This window comes from Osmerus eperlanus, chromosome 10, assembly GCF_963692335.1.
Source record: "Osmerus eperlanus chromosome 10, fOsmEpe2.1, whole genome shotgun sequence".
Classification (NCBI taxonomy): Eukaryota; Metazoa; Chordata; class Actinopteri; order Osmeriformes; family Osmeridae; genus Osmerus; species Osmerus eperlanus.
In genome coordinates, this window is record NC_085027.1 from 15,784,932 (window position 1) to 15,809,903 (window position 24,972).

At 46.9% G+C, this 24,972-nt stretch overlaps 1 protein-coding gene across 1 annotated transcript in view; it reads right to left on the reverse strand.

The window, feature by feature from the left end:
* zfhx3b (zinc finger homeobox 3b) overlaps nucleotides 1-24,972 on the reverse strand; it is a 147,950-nt gene that overhangs the window by 12,431 nt on the left and 110,547 nt on the right. Inside the window, 3 exon segments of the mRNA XM_062471053.1 lie at nucleotides 2,600-2,800; nucleotides 3,423-3,562; nucleotides 13,920-14,027. Of these exon segments, the coding sequence (XP_062327037.1) occupies nucleotides 2,600-2,800; nucleotides 3,423-3,562; nucleotides 13,920-14,027 (449 nt within the window).

The window sequence follows — 24,972 nt, forward strand, 5'->3', positions numbered from 1 at the left end:
GTTCCAGCCTTTGTTCTGTGCCTCTCAAAAGGCCATCTGGCCTCTGCAAGTCTGCCAGTGGCAACAAGTCCTCCAAATAGTGAGGCCAATGAGGACATATCTGTGAAAGAGCATGCCCCTCTCTGGCATATATCTTCCAGCTCCAAACAGACATTCCCTCTCTCTCTCCCTTTGCATGGCAGGTCGTGCTCAACCCACAGTGGGTTTGCAGGGGCTCTGAGGTTAAGTGGAACAGTAAATGTTCTCTAGTCCATCACCTTGTGATTAGTGCAATCAGAAATCCACTGGAAAATATCCATCCATTTCAAAAAAATTTCTTCCCCTCTCTCTTTCCCCCTTCTCCTCCAAAGGAAAAGTGGCAAATTAATGCGACCAGCATGGAGAGTCACAAAAACAAAACACTGTGGTGATTTACATTACAAAGTGGACTGTTTCTAGACAACCGCTTCATTAGGCGACGAGAGGCAAGTGCAGAGAGTATCCCAAGGTCACTTTTAATTTGGATGGCCTAATTGGCAAACATAGTTCAAAATGGCTATCATCTAGCCAGACTCTCAGAATTAATGAAGCACAATTATTTTCATTACCCCTATCTTAGACAGACAGAAAATGAGACATAGAGAAAGACAGCGAGGGTGGGAGGGAGGAAGGGAGAAACAGAGTCTGTGTGAGAGAGAGACAGAGAGAAAGAGTTGGATAGAGTGTATGAGGGAGAAAGAGTGAGTGTGAAAGAGAGAATAGGGAAAAGGAAAGGGGAAATGGGAGGTAGAGAGAATAAGAAAGGGAAAAGAGATAGAGAGGAAATAGAGAGCAGAGGGAGGGAGGGTAACGAGAGAAATGGGTTTGCAGGAGAGAGAGAGAGAGACCGGAGAGGGAGGGGGAGGGTATGACGGTGCTGCAGGAGCGAATGAGTGCACTGGGTGGGGAAATGAAGGGTGAACGAGTGTGTGCATCTTTATGCATGGTCGGCATGAAATAAAAGTCACCTATTTCAGAATTCATTAGGCTCGTCTGCTAGATGTGTGAAAAGGATAGAGTTCCCCTTTCCATCTAGATCCAGCCGTTATAAAAAAAAAGGTGGAGGTTTTAATGTGCATTACATTACCTCTGTTTCTCTACTGCAGTCCTCGTAGAGGCTCAGTGCATTATTATCTCTATAAAAGAAAAAATATTGCTGCCTTCCATACTAATGTGTTCGCCATTTGCTTTCTATCCAGGGTGAGGTGTAGGCTCGGCAGAAGGCAAAGCAACCTTTTTCCCTGAGTGACTTTCCTGCAAGCAATCCAGCTCCACAGGCTAGAACAAACATCAACATTTGCTCAGTCATTTACAGGAAGTAAGACAGAAAAAAAAAAGCAAAGCTTATTTCTCTTTGATGATGATTAAAACTAAATGAGGTGAGGTCTGTCCCGAGGGAGAGAAAGGGACACGTTGTGTTCCCGCTCATATCAGTGTTGTATTAGTAATGTATCTTCCTTCAGGACGTGTTCCAACGCCCACCTGGGTCTGTGTGTGAACAGCAGGGGAAGCTCTCTGCGTTCCCAGATGTAGCTGTACAGTCTGAGGTGTGTGACTGTGCACACACACACACACACACACACACACACACACCCTACGTTGTCTCTCTCTAAAATCACTGCATTCATTATGAGCTGGAGACTGGAGGTTGGCTAGATTAAAGAAATGGCGGATAAAATTATTTCCACTGCCAGAGCTTGCATTTCAATAAGGCAGAGAAGGAGAGAGAGAGAGAAAAAAGTATTCATTAAATTTCAATTCATCTGTGTCACAATTACTTGAATATATAAATAATGAAAGCCTTTGTTTTGAATGGCACAGAGGCGATCATAGACATGGGGAGAATGTCAATGTGCTAATAAATGGACTGGGAGGTAAGAGAGCTGCTCATCTAGCAAACAACAGAATAATCTGTCTCCCTCTCTTCCCCTTGTTTTCTCCCACTATCTCAATTGACTGGGATAACAATGGAAGAGGAATAAGGCTGATTGACTACGAGCACATTAGGAGCCAGAGCAGAACATGGCAGCAGCATCAGAAATCAGACCCTTTAATACGTGACTTCCAGTTAGTCAATGGGATGGCCTCGAGTCATTTCACAATTAACTGTATCCTTTGTGTTTGGATAAAGGCTCAAATGTCATCAATTTGGCAGGGGGAAGACAGGAGAGACATGCTTCATTAGAGGCAGGGTAGGGCTGGCTGAGTAAGGCTGAGTGAGTCATCCCCTGTTGGGGAGGGGAACGCGGCTTGCCCCTGCACTGGTCCATGACCTGACCCACCAGTGCAGCTACTGTGGGCCTGCCACACTGCCCTTTGTGAACAAACACGGACTGAGCTCACACAGAGGCTTTATTGTCTCCCACAGAGACAATAAAGTCTACGGAGACACAATAGGTAATGCACATGACGTGCCGGAGTACAGCGTACAGTACGTATAGCTGGTGCCACACGGGGTGGTTGTTTGTACTGTGCGATTATCGCTCAAGTCTTAAATGGCTCGATTAAAGCCGTGCCATTTGCTCCTCTGCATGTCTGGGAGACACAGGCGCTCAGGTTCACGCCGGCGTCCTGCCCTTACCGTGGCGATGAGCTTGTCGACGCAGTCGGGTGCCACACTGTGGAGGTGCGTGAGGTGGAACTGCAGGTGGATCTTGTTGTTGAGCATGTCCTGGCAGAGCGGGCAGCGGAACATGGGCTGGACTGAGTGCTGAGTCATCACGTGCATTCTGAGGCGGTTCAGGTCTGTGTTGCTGAACTTGCAGTAGGGACACTGGTACATCTGGACGAGGGGGAGGGAGGGAGGGAGGGAGAGAGAGTGTGGGAAGGGGGAGGAGGGAGAGACGTGAGAGGGAAAGGCCACAGGGAGGTTAATGGTGTGAGATGGACGGTGAGGGGAGCTGGGTGGGCGCTGAGAGGGCGAGAGGTGGTGGAGCTAGAGGAGAGCTTCCTCCTCACTGAGGAGCAGGTGTCTGTGATCATGGACCACCAGTAGGTTATACCGAAAGCACCAGTCATTCCTGGCACACACTTCAAAGCTCTCTCATCTGTCAAATGCTATATTGATTTTCACCTTTTGCACAATTAGCAATGCAACCGCAGCAAAAAAAGGGAAAAACTAATTTTTAAGAGGATTAAAAAGTCATGCATTATGCAAAAAGGGGCAGCTTCATTCCAACATCTAAAAACGCTTAGAAGTACAACTTTAAGTTCCTTTTGCTTAATTAATGTGTACGTTTTAGAGTTGTAATGAGCACATGGTAATTGCTGCTTGGGACAACCTTGGCTTGAACGCCAAGTTCAAAGAGCTGGGAAAACTAAGTGTCAGTATTGCCTAACGTGACCATCTTTCCTTCAGTGTGACACTTGTGTTGAGGTGGGAGTGCCAAAAGAGGACGTCTCACCTGCTCCGCGGCACTCTTGTCAGTGGTCCTGGGGCGCTTGGAGGACAGGGGGCTCTCTGTGGCTTCTGACCTGGAGGAGGGCCTCTTGGAAGGGATCGGAGAACCCGTCTGGTCCCTCTCCAACTGGCTGGATGCTGCTGCTGCACACACATAGGCACACGCACGCACACACGCACAGAAGGAGAAAAAAGAGACAGACTCGTCAAGACAAGGTGAAGACTTGGCAGCCCACGAACAAGTCAATCAATACGGCAGTGGATAAAGGGCTCGGAAATGTCTTTCTTAAATGTGATATAACCGCTTTTAATGGGACTTGGGCAGGGAAGCAGTTGATCAGCCAAAGCCACGACTTCCCCTCGAAAACACCACACTCTTTCTACTCCTCCCCCCATGCCAGCGCAGACGCACACAGGCAAGGTGCTCTGACGGCTTGTCTCTCCCAATGCCGCATCGTTTGGACATCAGACACCGCCTCCGACGGGTAATCAAAACATTAGTTTGCCGAGGCGGCCGGCTTTACGTCTCGCTTGACGTCAGATGTCCGTGTTTGAAGTGGTGCTCGAGATGAGAGACTCGCCAAAAAACTTAAGGCAAGGCAAACACATCGCCTCGCTATCTTATCAGTCAGCGGTGAGGTGAAGAGATCCACATCTGTCTCAAACCCCTCTTCAAATCTGACTTCCTCTAATTGCTTTTTTTTTTTTTGCCGCTGCTCCTTCACAGCTTGCCTTGCACAGGTGGGCATGGCTGATTTGCATATTTCCAGTATGCTGAGACAATCTGGTGTTACTGTATAGGTGTGAATACGTTAGAAATGACTCCTCTCTACTGAATACAGTGAATACGTTCATACTGAATACACATGGTTGAAAAAGAGCAAGGAGTACTGAATGTTTTCCTCAAAAGACAACAGACAGATATGTATCTTCTACATGGGTACAATTGAACCAAAGGCCAGTTGGCGTTGAGTTGGGCCTAGGGGCCTACAAGGTAGGCTAGCTACTCCTAGGGCAGCAGTGGGGGGGCGGGGGGCTCGGGGGAAGAGGAGGTCAACATTCACAGCACTCATGACCAAATGGCTGTATAAGCTTACTCCTCATCAAAATAAATTTCAGTTTAAATTGCTACCAAAGAGGGTTGAAGTCTCTAGATTCTTATGCTGGGGATGAAATGGAAATCGTGTCAGAGGAGGGAGGAGAGGTGCAATTTGGCTTGGCAGTTAGAGCTTTAGAAGTTGTGGAGCCAATATCCTCTGAAATCCTGGTGGAAACAGTGACCTATAGCTTGACCCGGCTTGGGCAAATCCTCCTGCTCTTTGTGCCTACACAGCAAGTGAGTGCCAGTGCAACTCTACACTTAATTGGAATTTCTGTAACCAGCTAAGCCTCCTCCAGTGGGTTGTGGGTCGGGCCAAGTGGACTGTGACAAAGAGAGAGTGGATGGAGAGACAGATTCACACCCGGGCTCCGGCACCTCCGAGCCAAACTCCTGGACCCCTTCACAAGCCAATGCTGGCACGAGGCTTAGCACCCCTGCACCCCCTCGCTCGCATCTCAGGAAGCAGGATGAATTTTGAGGAGAAACAAAACCTTGTTCTCCCACCAAAAAACAGCCGGAGGGATCCAATACGGCATTAGCCTACTGATTAGCATCCATATGCACCAGAGGATGTTACAAGACAGCCACGCTTTGATGCTCACTGTGTGTTGAGATGTAAAACCGGGCTAATTGTCAGGTAGCTGCCCGTCTTCTGTCTCTGTCTACTGTCACCCCAGGCTCCTGCGGGCTCTGCTAGCCTGCAGAACACTCACACAGCTAATCCTTCTAATACAACCTGCACCAGCATTAACAATACAGACAGACTCTTCCTCTCCTTCACTCAACCAAGCAGACGGCCGTCCCCTGCCCCTACTAAGCAGCCGAGAGAGAAGGAAACAAGCGAGGGAAACGAGTGAGGAGGAGAGCGAGCGAGAGAGAGGGAGGGAGGCACAGAGAAAGACAGAAAGACAGACGGAAAGAGAAAGAGGAACCCTGACAGAACAGCGGCGGCAAAACAGAAAGGCATCACACAGCTGAGCAGAAATACTGGGCTAAGCCGACGCTCGTAAAGGAGCTAAATCCAACCGGAGCCAGCCGAAAGAGCTGGCCACACCACACCACCCTGTCGCCAGCGGAAAGAATTCACTGTGAAACTTAAGGAGGTGTCTTGCCGGCCCTTAACGAGGCCATAAAGAGTTAAATTTGGTCTGATTTGTACAGTCCGGGAAGGGCAAATTGAGAACAGGGGGGCATTGGGGGAGGGGTCAGGTTAAGCTGAGCTGACCACGCTCCTGCTCCAGACATTAAAATGTCAGCTCCAATCAGGAGGGGGGCAGTTGAGCTGATTACCCAGTGGGGCCCTGGCTTTGGTGGGAGCAGCCTGCTGGATCTCCCAGAGACACTGGGATCAGCCAAGGAGGCTCTATTAGGACCCAGTCACAGCCAATCCCATTAAACACATCCACCAATAAACGAAGGAAATGTTAAACAAAGGGACGCTCCTATTCGCTGACGTGAACCTCTCAGTCACTGTCCCCTCCTGCTCGCCATCCTCTCTGCCACTCCTGTCATGGCGGCCCCCCCCCTCTCCTCAGGTCCGTCTCCTGCCATGTCCCCACACTCCTCTGATGGCCTTCAGACTATGTAACATGGCATTGTGCATCCCCAAGGCTGGGGGAGCAGGAGGTCTTCCTCCTCCCTGGCCGTTCCTGCCCGAGCGCTCGCTCGTCTAGGACCCAATCTTGTTCTCTAAGCGCTCACTGTCGGAGTGGAAATCCTCGCACATAAAGACTAGGTCATAAAAGCCCATATGGGAACGGGCTGAGAAGAGGCTCTCAAAACAGGACAAGCAGCTGGAGAGGAGGAGGCAGCTGAGGTCTGAGAGAGAGAGAGAGAGAGAGAGAGAGAGAGAGAGAGAGAGAGAGAGAGAGAGAGAGAGAGAGAGAGAGAGAGAGAGAGAGAGAGAGAGAGAGAGAGAGAGAGAGAGAGAGAGAGAGAGAGAGAGAGAGAGAGAGAGAGAGAGAGAGAGAGAGAGAGAGAGAGAGAGAGAGAGAGCACCATGAGCTTGGTGTCGTCTATCAGGCCAGGAGGACGGGCTACAGTACACAATCTGGTATGGCAGGCTTCTGGCCAACACTAACACTTTAATACAGGGGCCTATGTAATATCTACAATAATAGATGATAATATCACCAGCACCTGGTTTTACACTGTCTAAAGTCCCAAACTGCCGAACAAAACAACTAACAAAAATCAAGTGATTCTAGCAGTCAGCCATGTTGACAATAAGGAAGTTGAGTGGCACTATACATGAGAGGATATAAACACCAGCCTGCTCTGGGCTTAGTAGTGAGGAGGATAAACATGGTTAGATCATTAGCATTTTAGTTATACAATTAACTGATCCTCAATTAACACTAGAGAGCTGAGATGAGGGGCTGTTTGTTTTAAGGGGTAAAGGAGGGCCCACAAAGCTGCTCCTTGTTTAAGTGTGTGTGTGTGTGTGTGTGGCAGAGAGAGTGTATAAAGGCTGGGGAGGCTTGCTCAGGGCATAGCCTCACCACGTCATGGCCTGTTAGGACTCCATAAATCTGATCAATCGCTCTCTCCTCAGAATCCCACAACCCTCTCCTGCCACCAGACCCGTGACTAAAGCCTAGCTACTGTATCCTGTTTTCCCTTGTCACGTCCAGGGGAGAGAGAAAAACACCAACACAGTGCAAGACTGGGAACATACCGGAACGAAAGAAGAGAACGATAGAAATGGTGTGAGGCAGTGTGAACCTGAGCACGCCTGGGCTGGTATCTGAACACGGGCGAAAACAGGGGCCGACCAGATCCATTAAAGTGGCTCGTGACCAGAACATTGGGTCCTGATGGGCTTTGCCCCTCCCCACCCAGGACCCCCGCAGTGCTGCACTACACACAGGCCTCAACTCGGGGACACACACTTACTCCAGGGGAGGTGTCTGTAGGTGAGCTACTGAATCATTCTCTAAAGTCACACCAGTTGCCTGCCCTTGGGAGGTCATTAGAAATTTAATACGCTGTATAAAATGACAATCAAGTAATTCAAGATGTTTAATATTCAAATCTCGCTGTCTCTCCTGTCAAATTACTATTAGAGGACATTTGGCACTGTGCTTTCATATTTTGCTTTTTTCGTGTGACCTTGCGCTGAAACTTTCTGAGCTGGCCCTGTGATGGAAAGGATTGTTCCCCAGCAGCAGCAACTACAGTATGTGTCCTGAAGATGCTTCTAACACCACGAGTATACAGTTCCACCATCCACACTCAACATTTTGCTCAGGGTCCCCCCTCCCTGACCTCTGGGTCTGACAGGAGCCTGGACGTGACCCTGACCTCTCCTTTCCATCTCAGTCATTAAACACAGAGCCAACATCCAGAACAAACCTCTTCTGACAGATGCACAGAGTGGACTTTCATCTGAGAGCACAAAAGGCAGAGCAGGAGAAGAAGAAGAAAGAAAGAAAAACCTAAGAGTCAATTAGGTGATTATTAATTCATGGCCCTTTTCCGTAAACCAGGGGCTTTTGTGCTGTCAAGTCCCGTAAGTGAATTGGACTTTGGCACCTTGTCTCACCTCCCGGAGCTGGGCTGCATTACTCTGGCAGAGAGAGAGGGGGCTGTCAGCACAGTCCTGCTCTCTGGAGCAATCCCAGCCTTGTTGTGCTTTCAAGAGGGAAAAAAAAGAAAGAAAAGATGGCAGCTGGAGTGAGTGAGCGACACAAGGCAGGCTGAATTAACACAACAGGTCCTCTGCCATTGAAATCTTAAAAGAATGCAATCACAGCTGCCATCATGCCATTGATCTGACATGTCCTTGGGAGTCAATAGTCTGGGATATGGAGCTAACCGGACACTGAGAATGAGTTCTGGGACCGGAACAAGAGACACAGACACAGAGGGGATGGGCCTTGGTGTGGGGGGGTGGAACTCTCTCTCTCTCCGTCTCTGTCTATCTCTCTGTCTCTCTGTCTCTGTCTCTCTCTCTCTCTCTCTCTCTCTCTCTCTCTATCTTTCTCACTCTCTGTCTATGTCTCTCACTCTTGCTCTCCGTCTATCTCTGTCTCTGTTGCTCTCTCACTATGTCTCGTTGTTTTTCTTTCTCTCGCTCTCTCTACTGTCGCCCAGCTGGTCTGGAAACAGGATGTATATGGTCGCCATCCCCCCTGCCTTTCCAGTCTCCACAGTCCCAGCCCTGCCCCTCTGGACCAATGCCTCCAGTCATTACAAGTCAACCACAGTTTAGGCTTCCTCCCTGTTGATAACCACCAGTCAACCCAAGACCAAGCCGCCAACTGACCACAACCGTCGCTTCCAAAGTCCACAACACCGGACTCCTCCACAGAATAGACCCCGCAGTGCCCCACGCTATCTCCTGAACCCCACCCCTCAGCCTTTGCACCTCTCTACCCCTCCACCCCTCCACCCCTCCACCCCCCCCACACCATGGGGCTAAATGACTGCAGCAGGCTCCATATCTCTGACAAGGGGCACAGCCGCCTCCAGTCCCTCAGCAATTTAACCATTAATATGAAGAGAAGGTCCAACTCCCCTGTGCTACGAGTCATTCACTATTAATGCATATCCTAACAATAACTGAATATTATCTTTTTTTCTACCCGTCTTTTTTTAATCTACAACCCCTGTGTTAGAGCCCAGAGCGACAAAAGACTGTATTCCATTCTACCTCCTATTTCTCAGGTAATTACTCTGCATCAATTAATTTCAAATAAAGAAAATTACAACCAAAACCTCACGCAATAGTGACTTCATATTGAAGCTCATCATTTCCTTCTATCCTTGGTGTATAAGTCTGCCTTTATTAAATGAGAAACCTCTACTGCTCAGACCGACCGACAGAGAGACAGAGGCAGAGTTTGTGTAGGCCTACAGGCATCACTGCTACAATGACACATTTAAAAATGAAGAAATTAAAAGAAGATATTAATTAGCGGCGGCGTTATTAATCTTCCGGCCGCTGAGCAGGGAGCTGACATGGCGTTCACCTTTAGAGGACATTCCCAGGCACACACTGCTGTATGACGACGAAGGCCTATTAGAGCGGCCACAGAGAAACTCATAAACACTGATCTTTCAGGGAGTTGGCATGCAAACAAGGACAATTTATGGTCTATTATCTTCAAAGACAAAAGGAATTATAATTCGAAGGATGACAAGCGCTCAAAGGACACGATATGAATATGTAAACATTTCACCGCCCTTCCCTGACTTCATGTGATACCACTTACTGTAAGCACATTCCGAGATGGCACGCTTTAAGAACCAACCACGGCTGCTGCAGTGTGCTGCATGTTACAAAAGCTGAAGTGTAGTTAATGAATACTACAGTCAAGCTGGAGTTCAAAGTCAACTAATCACCGTCATTATTACTATAATCACCAGCTTCTCCCTAGAATGACCCCACTTTAATTCTTTGAAAATTAATCATAATGCCAATGAATCTGATCATTTGACCATTTAAAACTACAATAGATACATCTAAGAAAAGACTCAGACTCTCTACTCTCAGACTCCCACAACTGTGGCAGTAGCCCCTACAGAAAGCCAGAAGCCAGAACAGGGAGTGCCTGCAGTACAGCTCAACTGCATCCAGGGGGTGCTGATGTTCACTGAGCAGACAGACCTGCACCTCTTTCAATCTGCCCTTCACACTCACAAGCAATTTATCACACACACACGCAGACAAACATGCCCACTCACCTGCTCAGCACAAACCCACCCACCCACACACCCACGCACACACACACCCACACACGAGCTGACTCCTGCGTACGCATCCAATCACGGAGATTTCATAGGTATAAGTAAATATTTAAGGGAAAAGAGATGGGACCAATTAGGTTGGGTGCTCTGGCAGTGTGAATGCGGATGACCTGAGCTGTAATATCACGCCTGCTCCAGCTCCCATCATTTGAAAGTCAGGAAGGAGGAGTATGAGAAGAATTATTCATAACGCTCAATTGCGGACAACTACAACCCCCCTCAACACACACACACACACATGCTCACACGCATGACCCCCCCCCCCCCCCCCCCACACACACACACACACCCTTCCACTTCCCCATATAGGCCACCTCAATTCCAACCCGTCCCATACATTTATGTTAAACATGTCAAATCATATTGTGGCCATTCCTCCCAGCCCTTAAGTGTATTAACAATCCCCTCTTCCTGCCCCCCTGTTCACTTCCCCGTCTCCCCACCTCTCCTCCCACCTCCCTTCTTCCCCCGTGCCTCCAGCTCCTGCATTAACACCCCTCCTGCCTTCATCGAGGAGCGGGTCCCATTCCCCGACAGCACCCCTCCATTTCACTAATGCTGCCTCAGCTCGGTGAACAAGGCGCGAGGAGAGGGAAGCTCGAGGTCGGCCATTTATAAAGATTTCATAGGCAGCATTAGGAACAACCCCTTGGGTGGCTTGTTGGGGAAAGTGGCTCAATTGTAGCTTCAGCCGGCGTTTTCTTAATCGTTGTGATTTAGCTGGAGTACATGTGCCCACCGTTGTCTCTTTCCTTTTCTCGTTTTGAATCATTGCGAAAGTCATACCTATGTGTTGGTGTGTGCATGTGCGTGTGAGATCTTTGAAATACATGAAAAGCTACAGAATAATGAATACATCTTTCAGGAGATGACATAGCCGTCTTATGTATCTGTAAATGACTTTAATGAATTGCGAGGAGTGTTGGCACCAAAAAGAGAAAATAAGACTGACAGTGGCTTTAAAAAGGAGGAAATCCTTTCTTCTGTGTCCTCGAATGCCGTGTGCTTGACAGTGGCTGTCATTTGTAAAGGAGCAATGTTTCCACCATCCAATGGCTGCATGACAATGATGTAAAGAAACACTTCAATGGTTCTAATGACGGACCTTAGAAAGAGCTCAACATCAGACAGAGGCAGACTGAACACCTTTTAGATACTCCCTTAAATAACAGGTTAGTTCTGCCGATCACACAGCCGTCTAAACACGCAACGGCGGAGTATCTGCCACACAGGCGTCCTCAGACAAGCATCAGCTGAAACACGCACGTCTCTGTTTCCCAGATGCATTGTGGGCTCTGCTCCCGAGCTGTGCTCTTCCTCCACACAGGACTGGGGAGTGCCGTCTGTGAACGGCGGCTCCGACTGTGTCCATCAATCGCAGAAAAAGTCAAGTCTAAAAGGAACCTTCCAGTAAAGTAGAGCTGTCTATGCTCAGCTGACAACGCCGCCGCCCCCTCCCCCTCCCACACCCCCTCCTCCTCCGCTCCTCCATCCTTCCACCACCACCAACCCCCCCCCCCCCACCCACCCACCTTTTCACTGACATCAAACAGAGCTCCAGACCTGCTTCCATAATGCACATGCTATTTTTAACTAAGCGTTTCTAATAAGCTGCTGGGGAGCTGTACATTTTTCATATGCAAGCACATCTTTCTTGTGAAAACACAGAAACACACTTATTTGGTGATTAGCAACTGACAGAGGGGAGGAAAGGAATTGAATATGCTTGTATCAAATTGCATGCCTTTCAAAAAGCAGGGTTCCTAATGTGAGGAGTCGTCTTCCTGTGCACCACAGGTATGACTGAATTATTAATCGCTCAGCTCATTTTAATGCTTTTTAAAGTGCTTTATTTTGATGTGTTAAAATATACTTTTAGCCATTTTCAGGCAGGCATGCATATCATTATTTCTCCCATCAAAGAGGACTGTCGCCATTTCAAAGAGCGCCAACAACTCGCCCTCATTTAAAATAAAGTTCGAATATCAAAGACATATTGCAAAGATTGGGCTTTTGCTGTACTTTCTTTAAAACATGTTAGGTGTGCAGGAGGCCTGAATTGTTTTTTTCTGTTCATAACCTGACTACTGTAAATCAAAACATCCTCTTACTCAAGGAGCTAGTTGAGTAGAAACAACAACTCCACTCCTGCGAGTCTTACACATCTGGTGTCACTATCAACTCCATAAAACAGTAGGAGATCATAGTCAATCCAGCTGTGACCTGCCAGCCCTGCATATTCCACAAAGCTGTAATCATTACTTTATTATCACAGTGAACTCAGTATCACGAGTTCAAAATGTTCATCCAAATCGTAAATTAAAATCCAGGATGTGACCTTTTTGCATAACAAACGAAAAACACACTAAGTTTCCACTTCCTTGTTCCCATCACCATGTTCTAATGCTGAGAGCATGTAACCTATAAGCAGCAGTGAATATGCTGCTTGAGGGACTGTCACACAGTATGTGTGAAAGGGGTGTCTCAACACCCCCCCCCCCCCCCCCCCCCAGTCACCAAGAGGCACCCCAGGCCTGTCAGCACTGTCTCCACAAAGCTTTTCAAATATTCTCTAATAAATGACATTACGAATAAAAATATGATTCAAATGACTGGTAATGCAACTAACTATTTTTTTAAACTAACTATTATGTTGAAATAAGTCCTCCTGGCGTAGTCTGATTGGCTGTCCAGACCTCTGACAGGCAGGGGGTGACACAACTGCTAGCAGTGCTCTGACATTAACAGAAGGCTAGAGGGCCTGCAAAGTCAGGGGCAGTCACATTCACTTCCTGTTCAGCCTTCTCTCCTGGGCCACCGGAGTGGGCCTTGTTCCTCCTCTTCTACAAACATGCTCGCACACATGCACCCACCCACACACGCATGGAGGCACACACACACACACACACACACACACAAAAACTGCATTAGCAGTGCTCCTAAACTGGATTATAGAAAACCCCAACTAATCAACTAGTCCCATCAAATTTGAGTATTCACATAAAAAAAACTAAAAGCTAATTAACATCCTAAGCAACCATAAATGGATGATACGATATGCCTAAACCATGCCTTTAACTCCTCCCCTAGTCCCTCCCCCTTCCCTCCTTCCCTCCTCCCTGCACCTGCCACCAAAAAGCCCCCCGTAGAAAAAACCTCTGTCTTAGAGCATTTAGCACAGGTGAGTGTTTCTGTCACACCAAATCATAGCAGGAAGGGTGGAGTTGGAGGTGGAGGAGGAGGGGTAACATAATCATCACATGGGCACACACACGTGGTAGAGCTGGAATTATGCATCCAGGCCTCTCTCTGTCCATATCACCCACTGAGAGAACACAAAACATGAGTCACATGTCACCTGACTAGATTATCTCTCAATTGTCAATTTAGCTTAATTTATGTGATGTGCTGTGATGATAAAAGACCTACATGGAAAAAACAGAGGTCTTTTTAAGAAACTGAAATAAATGTAATTTGTGGAGTTAAAACAGACCCATAATACTTAAAGGGGTTCTGCTGTTTTGGCAGAATGTGTATAATTAGTTTAGACAAAAAAGCTCTACTGTTCACAGCAAATTAGGCATTGCATCTCATGGTCCCTAAGGGGAATGTGCCCCTGCATGTGTGTAGTGTAAATATAGGCCTTACCTGTCCCTTTGGCGAGCTCCTTCTCCCCCCCACTCTCTCTGTCTTTGGTTTGGTCCTCCTGTTCTGTGGTGGTCTCACTGGCAGCCTCCACATCCTCGCTCAGCTCTCCTGAAGGGGGAGGAGAGGATAGGATATGTAAATCAACACGGCATCAGAATTGGTGGAAGCACTTAAAGGGACGGCAGCGTTTTTTTTCTATAGGAGCTTACAACAATTACATTCGCTGACACGCAGTTACAAGGTTACCAGACAAAGGGGGCGGGATCTGCTTTCTGCCCTGTGCTGCTTGATCTACATGGATGCATTTTGCAATTTATTTTGATTAAAATATTGAATAAAAAATGTGTAAATAAAAACACAAATAGAGAGAATGCATTAAGAAGAATTATGTTCCCTGTATCCATCAAAATGTTTATAATAATAAAAAATAATAATACAAAATGCAAAGTAAGATTAGATTTCCTTTTTTACAATACCCAAAGTAATAATTCTTCATTTATTCAAGACCATGACATAAATATCTTTATAGCTTCCTCTGTTTAATATGAACATAAAACTATAGAAAACCGCACACATGTGGTAGAAACATACACATACGTTCCAAAGCGGTTTGAAGGAGCCAGACAGGAAAAAGAATTGAGGATAAAAAGGAGTGTGTTTCTAGAGAAAGACCTCTCTCTTTCTTTCTCTTCATACATTACTTTCCCCAGTTGCCGTCTGCTAGGCTACTTACCAATACATGGCTCATTTCACTTCGACTACTTTGCTATTGCAAAATAAAATTCATAAATATTTAAAACTTTTAGACCTGCCTTTTTATTTAATTTTTTCTGCCAAGTCAAATGCTGAAATCCCATGTAACCACCTTAAAAGCCTTAGCTCAATATATCAGGCCTTTTAGAGGCACTGAAGTCCAAACAATGGATATCCGATAATGCCATCTGTAAGTAACACAGAGGAAAAGATGGCAAAAAAATGATAATAAAAAGGGCATCAATCTTCTTTATTTCTCTCCAGTGCCCCCTGAGCACCCCCTTCGCCTGTTAAGTTTGTTTAAAAGTAGTGTGACTGGCCCGCAACAGCATTGATTTGACAACTGTAAACTGGGCCGCAGTCAATAAGCTCTATCAGTTATTACACAAGTCAGCTAATTCTCAACAAATGTACTTAAATGTTCTTTTGAAAACGCTTCCATGCTCAGGTCTCTACTGGACGGGCTATTGATATATTGACAATGCTACAACAACAGCTTCTGAAATGTCCTGATTAAATATTCAGCCCTGCAGTCAACACTCATCTGATCTGAGCTCACCACTTGAAAAACCACAACCTACACAATTTTTATGACCTGACATCGTCCAGAGCACTCGGACTACTTTAGTTACGGAATATTGTATGTAATCTGAATCTAATGCTATTTCAAAGCCCAGTCAAACTTTACTATCAGAAATATTCTCTCACCACAGATTCTGGAACATTCCAATCAAATCTGCTTCATCTAATGGACATGCATTCACCAGGAAGTTCTGGTTTTTGTGTTATACATTTTATTATATCAACATGTTCTTGATAAGAGATCTATGAAATGAATGCACTTGGTGCTTCCATAGTCTATGAATCATAGAGACGAAAGTAAATCACAGATTCAAACACACACATAGGTGTTTGTCAAGGCCTTATCCATTTAAATCAGACTCCACTTCACATCACATCAGAGTTTGGGGATCTAAATCACCAATGTACCCTGACAAACACATAATCACTTACTGTTACTGTGGGGGTAGCTAATGAAATACTGGAGTACTTTTTGGCAATATTCCATACATACCAACACTGCTGTACATACTACCAAAGATACTCTTATGGCTCAGAGGGAATGTTCAGATATTTAAGAGAGCGGCGTGTTCTGCAATTCACCATGATTGAGTAAGGCCTTCAAAGCATTTCTCTGTATCCTCACTTCACCAAAGACATGCTGAACAATCAACGTTCATAGCAATAACTGCTATTGTTCCTGTCATGGTAATAACTGTGACTCTTGGGAGAATCTCATTGACAGAGCAAGTCTAAGGAAAACACCTTTGTGTCAAGCGAAAGGCCAGAGCAATATCATCTTTTCCTGCCTGCTTCCTGTTGTATGAGGAACCTCTTGTAGCATGATTGGTGTATGGATTATGTTGTTAGGCATTATTGCTAGCAGCAGACCGATCCTGTGTTTAAATGAAGGTATTTAAGAGGGATAACTGGCTCCCAGTAAAACGAACATTTAAGTGTTCCCTAGATCCCACTTGCATAAATACATTTTTCATTCTTTTATTATTGACCATATTTTTATTATGTTTCCAAGGCAACCTGCAGTTTTCCAACCAATGTAGCCCATCCTGTGCTGGCGAAGCAGACCTCAAGCATCGCCCGGAACACCAGAGAGCTTCCGAGGCACGAAATCCCTTCTTACTACCGCCTGTACAAATCCACACAAGTCCTGCTAAATTAGGATACCATACAGCGGCACAAGTGCTCAGATTACAAAATAATCCCCAGGTAAATTTGACACCTTTCCAAAAAAAAAACGAAAAAAAAACGGGGCCGTTCATCGCTCTTCAGCTACCCTACACTCGCGCCGTTTCTGTTTCCACACCTCCACAGTGTCCCCCAGCTCAGCGCTGCGGCAACCGGCAGTCCAGATTCAAACTCCTATTCAAACATCACTGAATACAACAGCTGTCACCCCGACGCTGCGCAGACGGACCTCTCGCGGGGTGTGGAGGTCTCCCCGCCCCCCCCCTCCCCCTCCCCAGCCCCCCATCCCACACCCCCCCCCCCCTCCCGCTCACAGCACTTCTTCATTTAGGTTTTTAATCAAGATATATGACACTTTCACCACACTCCGCGCGGTAACCTCCCATAATATATGCAGAAATGCAGATATTTAATTCCAGGAGCAGCGCTACATCCTTAAGTGGCAAATGGCTGTGCCTATTCCTCATCTCCAACGGTATTACACAATGATTAAAGCTGGGCCAGCCATAATTAATGAAAGGTCACTAGTGGCCTAAGAGTAGGATGCAAATGGGAGAGCCACTAAAACGTAGTCATAGATTAGAACTGGAAATAGACAAGGAGAAACACTCAAAGCTATGGCAATAGGCCATTTCTAACCCAAATCTCCAAAATGTAAAGGACAATAGCCTGAAGGCTGTCTTCTAATTAATCATCTTCATTAACCCTCCTAATACAATGACATGGAACTGTTCTGTTAATCTAATCATGCAAGCTGAACAAATCGAGGGTGGACACAGAGATTACACTCATCTGTTAGAAGAATATGAGTACCCCTTCTGTCTGTCTGTACTGTCTACACAGTCCCTATCATACTGGAGCGTCACGCTGCATGTAAAACAATACCACACACACACACACACACACAAACACACACACACAGTAGATCCCATGCACAGCTAAAATGGTAGAGACTGAAGACACGGAGAAAGACTAGCAAAGCTCACGACTCTCTCTCACTCTCTCTCCTTTAAATGTTCTCTCCCTTCCTAAGACATTCGGAGAAAACAGGCACATTTCCAACCGCTCCCCGCCCCCCCAGAAGAAAAAGAAGAAAAAAAGAACGGGTCTGCTCGCTGGACACACACACGCAAACCCCCTGCTGCACTGTCTCTCCCTTTGCCAGAGTGTGAGTGCAGGGGCTCAGTCAGACCCATAGGTGTCACCCTACACAAGCTGGGGGAGAGCGAGGAACTCACGCACACCAATGGGGGGTGGGGGGCAAGGGAGGGGAGGGGAGGAGGAGGAGGAGGAGGAGGAGGAGGAGGGGGAGGGGGAGGGGGAGGGGCGGCGGAGCGGCAACAGACAGTTAGGCACACGGAGAAGGGAAAAAGAAGAAGAAGAAATATGCGGAGATGACAAAAGCAGATGCTGGGGCAGGCTGCGTCTGGTGAAGATGAGACTCTGAAGACAGTCAGATTACCTTCAGTGGGGGGAGAGAAGCCTTCCTTTCCCCAGTAGAACAGTGATTACACCAATACTAATCATCCTGACAGGCACAAACGGCCAAATAAATAATAGATGGCAACCACTGCACTTTCCAGGACTGCTCAGACAGGAGAGCAAAAGTAAATAATTATATATATATACACACACACACACACATATATATATATACTGTTCTAATAAATCACCAAGTCAAAGTCCTTTTCATCCTGATAATCTTCCCTTCCTGTAGCCCTGATAACTGCCCTCGTGAAACACAGAAAAGCAATCCTACCTGAAAGTGGCTCCAGTGCTCCCTGCTCTGTTTTGCATGTCTCTCTCTCATGATCATCATGCTCCTCTGCCTTGCCTTGCCTGCCTGCCTGTCCCTCTCCCCTCTCTCCTGCCCAGACCGAGAGCACCAGCGCGGGGGCTGAGCGGTGCCTCTCTCTCTCCCCAGAGCAGAGGACCAGCAGTGGGGGTTGTGCTCAGCTCCTCTCTGGGCTCCAGTGCCGAGCAGTGTGACTGAGCTCTCATTACTCTCATTATGGTTATTGAGGCTGTTGTTATCATTTTTAACCAGGTGTCACAATGCCTCTCTGTAAATTAGAGGTGAACCCCCCCCCCCCCCCCTTTCTTTATCCAGGCCCGGACAGCTTCCTTCTCTTTAATGCAGCGCTGTCGGATAAAAAGCAATCTTATTACACACCTCGCAGACTCCATCTTTCTCCCCTACTTCTTTCTTTAACCCCCCCCATCATCCCTTGCACCCCTAGCCCATATCAAAGCTGGCCTGACTCCGGACAGGGGGGTATAAAATGAAAGTGACAGGAGGCCACTATGGGACAATGGGACACAGGCCCCATGCTGAGGTCTCTCATGCATTGTCCGCTCCTCATATCAGCACCTCCACGCCCCATACGCAAACCTCCCCCCTCCCTCCCTCCCCCTTTTTAACCACAACACACAGAAAAACACTCATAACCCTCCCAAAAATGGGATCCCGTCCCCCCCTCCCACACACACACACACTCAGACCCCTCCTCGCTGGCTTCCTGATGGGCTGGCTGTCAGAAAACCACGAGTGAGCAGAACAGCACTGCCTAACCGGGGAGGTGAGGGGTTGAGGAGGTGTGGGCTTTCACTTAGGAAAAACCAGTAAACCACAACATGACACAACCACACAGCTACTAGACTAATGCTACTCACAGACTCCAACGCTAGTGCTGACAAGTTACAAGATACATTAAAAGTCAAATAAGGGATGAATATTGATTTGTAGGATACAATTATTTTCAAAATATCAATATGCAATAGAGCAATATTAAATTACTTTGTTACAGTAATTAGAGATCTAAAATGTATCCTTAAAAATACCTGTGAATGTAAAGACAAGCTGTAAATAAAGTAAGCCAGGCATGTGTTGGGCATCGGGTTAAGCCCTGCTCCAATAAACACCACCTATGACTCATACTCTGTGCACACAAGCGTCACACCAACACTCTACACATGCTGACCAAACTGCCCAATACGGATATCTCCCTCTCTCACACACACGCACACACGCACACGCTTCAAAGAGGAGTGTCTTGTATATTCCATCGCTCTGTAGAGTCTCACTCTCTCTTTTTCCTTCTTCAAATCCCTGTCCCTCGCTCTCTCCCTCTCTCTCCCTCTCTCTCCAACACACACACACGCACACACATGCATACTCCTGATATTTAGGAATGAAAGAAGGGTACCTCTGTGCTTCAAAGAGCCGCGTCCCTGAGTCGCTGTGGGGCAGAGTTACGTGCTAGATTCCTGACCTGTCTCAGGGAGGACATGGTGCTCTCTCCCCACTGGCCCTGCCGTGACCTCAAGATCTCAATGTGAATGAATACTCTGTGTCTCCATGAGGCTGGGGGCATGAGGGGGAGGCGCAGGAGCAGGAGGAGGGAGGAGGGGTGGGGGTACAGGGTTAGGGGCAGCTAATAGCTAAAAAACTTTAAACAGCAAGTTAATCACAAACAGCAGGGATAGCTCACACTGCCTTAGAACAATACCGGTGCCCCCCTCCCCTCTCTCTCCCTGCGCTCCCCAGCCGACCCCCCCCAGGCCTTCCAAGCAACACTTAATTTGATCCCCCTGGCCTTTCAGAGTCACTGGCCATTTGAGTGGACACACAGCAACCATTCAGGTCGCTGAGGGTCACACACACGGAATGGATTCTCTCGGCGGCCAAATGAAGCCTCTAATCGTGGGGGAAATCTAATTTACACACGCCACTGGAATATCCGGAGCTTCTAAATAGACGTCACTTTGTTTACCTGCTCTGACATCCCCTCCCAAACATGACATGTGTAAATGCTGTGGATGTTGAACATCTCCCGTAAGCAGAAGACTGTAAACAGGACATCAGTAGTGATGGAGCTGCTCTGTCCTTGTGGCTCACCAGCGAGCGCGGGGAAACCAGAAAGGACAAGAAGTATACAGCATTAACCGTTTTAAAAATAGCACTAGATATTTTCCCTAAAGTGCTGTCTCTGAGGAATTTATACTAATTAGAATTATTGCCTATATTAATGATATGTTTAGACACATTACAAATACAAGCGATGAAATTACTGGTGTTCTATTTCTCCACACTCTCTCCATATCTCCCTCACCCACTCCCTCTTTCTTTGTGTTTTAGTTGAGTGATGGAGTAGAGGAGGATCTGGGTTAATGTGGCTGCACAGGGAGTGAACATCCAGGGACTGCTCTCTCTCTCCTGCCCCAGCTAACCTACACACACACACACAATACACACGCACACACAGCTCAGACTGGCCATTACACATTGTCCTGAATGCCAGTAGCCTCACAAACACACATTAGATGGACAAAGGAGGACCCAGGCTGTGCTTTTCCCTGCCAGGCGCAGGGCTAAAAGCCTGGGTAGGAGGCTAACACACCCCTGGACACTACTCTTCCATCTCCCGTAGCCGGGGGACTTTTGTCGGGGCACAAAGACAGAACGAACACCGTCCCTCTCTCTCAGTCCCTCCCTTTCTGTCTCTGTCACCACCCCCCCACCACCACCACCGTGTATTTATGTTTATCTACCACACGCTTTTTAAATAAACCTCCTTTTTAATGGATCTTTCTCCTCCAGCTAACACCACAATGGTTTCTATCTATCCGAGGGGGGCTAAGGCAGGAAGGGGGGAGGGGGAAGAGGGAGGGGGGGGGGTACTATGAAAAAAGCATCACCGCTGTCATGAAGGGCAATCACATCAAGTCTGAAATATTCACCAGTGGGTCGGAAAATGCGATGGTACAGTTGTGACAGACGAACAGGCCCTGGCCCCCTCCTCTCTCCCCATCAGGGCGGAAGAACGGCTAGCACTCTGAATATGTATAACCCGGAAAAAGTATTGATTTTTCATTTGGCAAAAAAAAAAAGAAAAAAAAGGGACATAAAAATCACATAACCTGAAACTGTCACAGCTCTTTTGTTCATAGCTCATCTCTCCTGATGTTTGGCTTTTGCCACAAACCCACTTTAATTACCAGGTAGAGCGAGCTTCAGAGCTTCCCTCCACAGAGACATACACAGCCACATACAAGCCCTGCTGTGCTTAACAAGACAGCACCATTTTTACATCTCCCCAGATTTATTATATATGATCAACACGCGGAGACTTTTTGTGTTATATGTCACTAATAAGCACACCGAATTTGAAAGGAGTCTGCTTTGTTTCGCATACACACAAATGATATTCCGCAAACAACATCCTTGAAGGAGCCCAGGAAGATTAGGAGGTTATTGAATGTGCTGTATGAGGTCTTTTACACTGGATTTGATGCTGTTTAATCTTTCACATTTTCCAACGGTAGTTTACTAAAGATCTTTTCAATGTGGAATTATTGATAGAGTGTTTTTCAGCCCACAGGCGGGCAGGTCTGTGTGCGAGGGTGTGTATGCGCGTGTCCATTAACAGGTACTTAGCTGTCCACGTCTCCTTTTAGACACTACAGACCAGTACAGTGGACGTTCTGAAAAAGATCTCCGCCTGTCGATTTATTGAGCGTGCCATTTGCATATCTTTGTAGTGCATCCATCTGGCTGCGGAGCGCTCTGTGGAGGTATTAACTCCGAAAATCAATGTGACCATGGCTGGATGTATGTACCGTGGAGAACCCACCGCGGCGCGCGTTAGCATCCCCGCTCACACAGCTCCCTCATGGCTACATCTACATGAACCTTCCTTCGCTACACGTAAACACACACACACGCACACACAGCCGCATTACCCAGGGTACCCCTCCAGACCAGGACGCTCTCGTCTGCCCATCGGCCTCACCGGCTCGATGCACATGGTCCGTTACCCGGCCCAGCTCGCTGCTTGTTTATAAAAGCGTAAGGCTAGATAAAACAGAATGTTCCAAGGTTATGAATACCAATATAGCTAATCAATTTTATTCCAAAATATGAGATACAGGCTATCATTGATGTGTTGTGCACTTGAATGCTCCCAGCCTGCTTAGTTCTGCAAGTAGTAAAGGCTGCAGAAAGACTGGACCTCCGAGGATGGTCCACTTATAAACAGACACAGTTACTGTTTCGACGCTGACATGTCTAACTCCCGCACCACTGTGTCTGTGTGTGTGTGTGTGTTTGGGTGTGTGTGTGTGTGTGTGTTTGGGTGTGTGTTTGGGTGTGTGTGTGTGTTTGGGTGTGTGTTTGGGTGTGTGTGTGGGTGTGTGTTTGGGTGTGTGTTTGGGTGTGTGTTTGGGTGTGTGTTTGGGTGTGTGTTTGGGTGTGTGTTTGGGTGTGTGTTTGGGTGTGTGTTTGGGTGTGTGTTTGGGTGTGTGTTTTCACAGAACTCCCTCAGGGTGACTCCAGCCCCATGCTGTGGATATGATGCATTACAGGACAGCAGAGAGAAGTGGACACACGGTCTAACTCCTACCTCACACTGTCTCTGTGTCATTACCATTCACCCCTGTCTGCCTGCTAATAGCAATCCACTAAAGGAATTCAATGAATACATTGTGCAGGCACTTTAAAACATCCACAAGACTGCTACCACTTATTGAGGTAAAAAAGCACATATTCTGCTCTTCCTTTGCCTATCAGGTCGGTTGCTAATACAAATCAAACACAAGCTGCTGTCTTTCTCCATTTGTCTTTCTCTCTGCTCCTCTTTGCATATCCCATCCATTACGTTCACATGAAATATGAAAAGGCAATATCCTCTCTGTGTTTGCACTGAAGCGTAATGCGATTGTGTTGTCATTTATAGGAAATAATCGCAAACCTCTCTTTCATTTTCCAGTTCAAATAACCATGAAAAATTAGCCTGCAATGTCAGGGGGGACAACAAAGGGACGCGAGCAGACTATCGCTTCGCCACCGCGCTTGACATTTCTCCTTAATAGGAAAACGGCTGGTTGTTTCTATCGTTCTCTTTCTAACCTCTCTTCCCTTAATTAAAAAGTTCTGCACTTTGATCTGTATAAATCTGTCTTTGGTCTTTATTGAGGGGGGGATGGATGTGGGATGTTGTGCCTGAGAGGAGGTGTGTGTGTGTGCGTGGTGGGGGCACTCTGGACCCTTTCGGCACACCCCGGTCCCCGCGTCCATCAGCACCTCCGTCCTCTCGGCTAATGGCTGATGTTTGGAGGGAGATGTCCCCAGACAAGCACCACGAGGCCAGAGTCTCGGTGGCTACCGTCCTGCAGCCTGGATAAATCATTCAGGAGCTATCAGACTCCCTGGCTGCCGAGCAGCCCCCCCAAAACACAGTCTGAACGTCAGATGCCTCTTCAACCCCACGAACATTTAGCCTCGCGATAACGAGGCAGCAGACACTCTGCGTACACTCCCGCACGATTAGAGGCAGCATCCGGGAGAGGATCATCGTTATAGAGAGAAATCTGTATTTTCTGTGCGAGAAACAAACTATTGGTAATTGGATTGCTTTCTGTATTACTGCCATTAGAAAGTTTAATAGACAGACTGTTTTCCACAATAATTATGCGCAGCATAATCAACCCATCTCTGTTTTTGCTATGCAATTACTGCTGTGCAATTATTTGTGTTCACTGCGGCAGGTGGGAAAAAAGGAAAGGCCAATAAATATATACAATACAAATCTTAATAGTCTAGTGGAACATTTGTATCTAAACAATCCTGCGGAAATAGGAGTGAAAACAGCGCTGCTGTCAGTTCAGCTTTCATTGAGAGCCAAAAGTCCTCTACCCTTCCTGCTAACGAGGCATGTCCTTATTCATCGCTGAAATCATCCGGTAAAACAAATAAATTGCTTCATGAAAAGCAATTTATCAATCCCGACCCAAATCTCAAAAACAAATTTACCCAGAGAATCTCAAGGGTAAGTGATTATTATGACTGTCTCTGACAGGCAGCAAACTACCACCACTGGGGGGCTATGGCAGAAACAGGGCTGTGGCTTAAACAGGTGTGCAATACCTCACACGGAGGAACAGGCAGGTCTGTGGACAGCCCTGGGGTCCTTGGACCGAGTGTGGCTTTAGCTCTTTGGAGATGTTTTCCTGGTGAGAACAGGGATGCCACTTCACAATACGCTGACCGCAAAGAGGGTGAAGTTACTAGGCGATGGAGAGCTCCGAGATCACACAGCCGGTGTGAGAATGACATCTTGCGATTCAGAAGTTGTTTTGTTTTCCCTGTGGGATTTTCTTCACTCGAAGATGTGTACTGATTTACATATTTCTTAAGCTGGATTTCATCTGGCATTATAGTTTGTGATGCATATAATGAGATTTCCTCTCAAAAAGCTAATGAAAAAAGACTCATCTGATGCAATTAGCTGCTGTCTTCTTTACTCACTTCTTGTAATGCATTAATTCATTATCACATAATTCTGGCATCATTATTTATTTATTTATTTATTTGATTATGCACACACCTTACAGCCTTAATTACAAAGGGGACTTGGAGCCAGGGAAAAGGATGCGATGCACAAATTCATCTGTCACTCGATCTAGTTATCCTCTTAATCTCAACAGTATATCCATCCAATCTCTTATCAGCCTGTACTAATCTGGGCCTAATCAG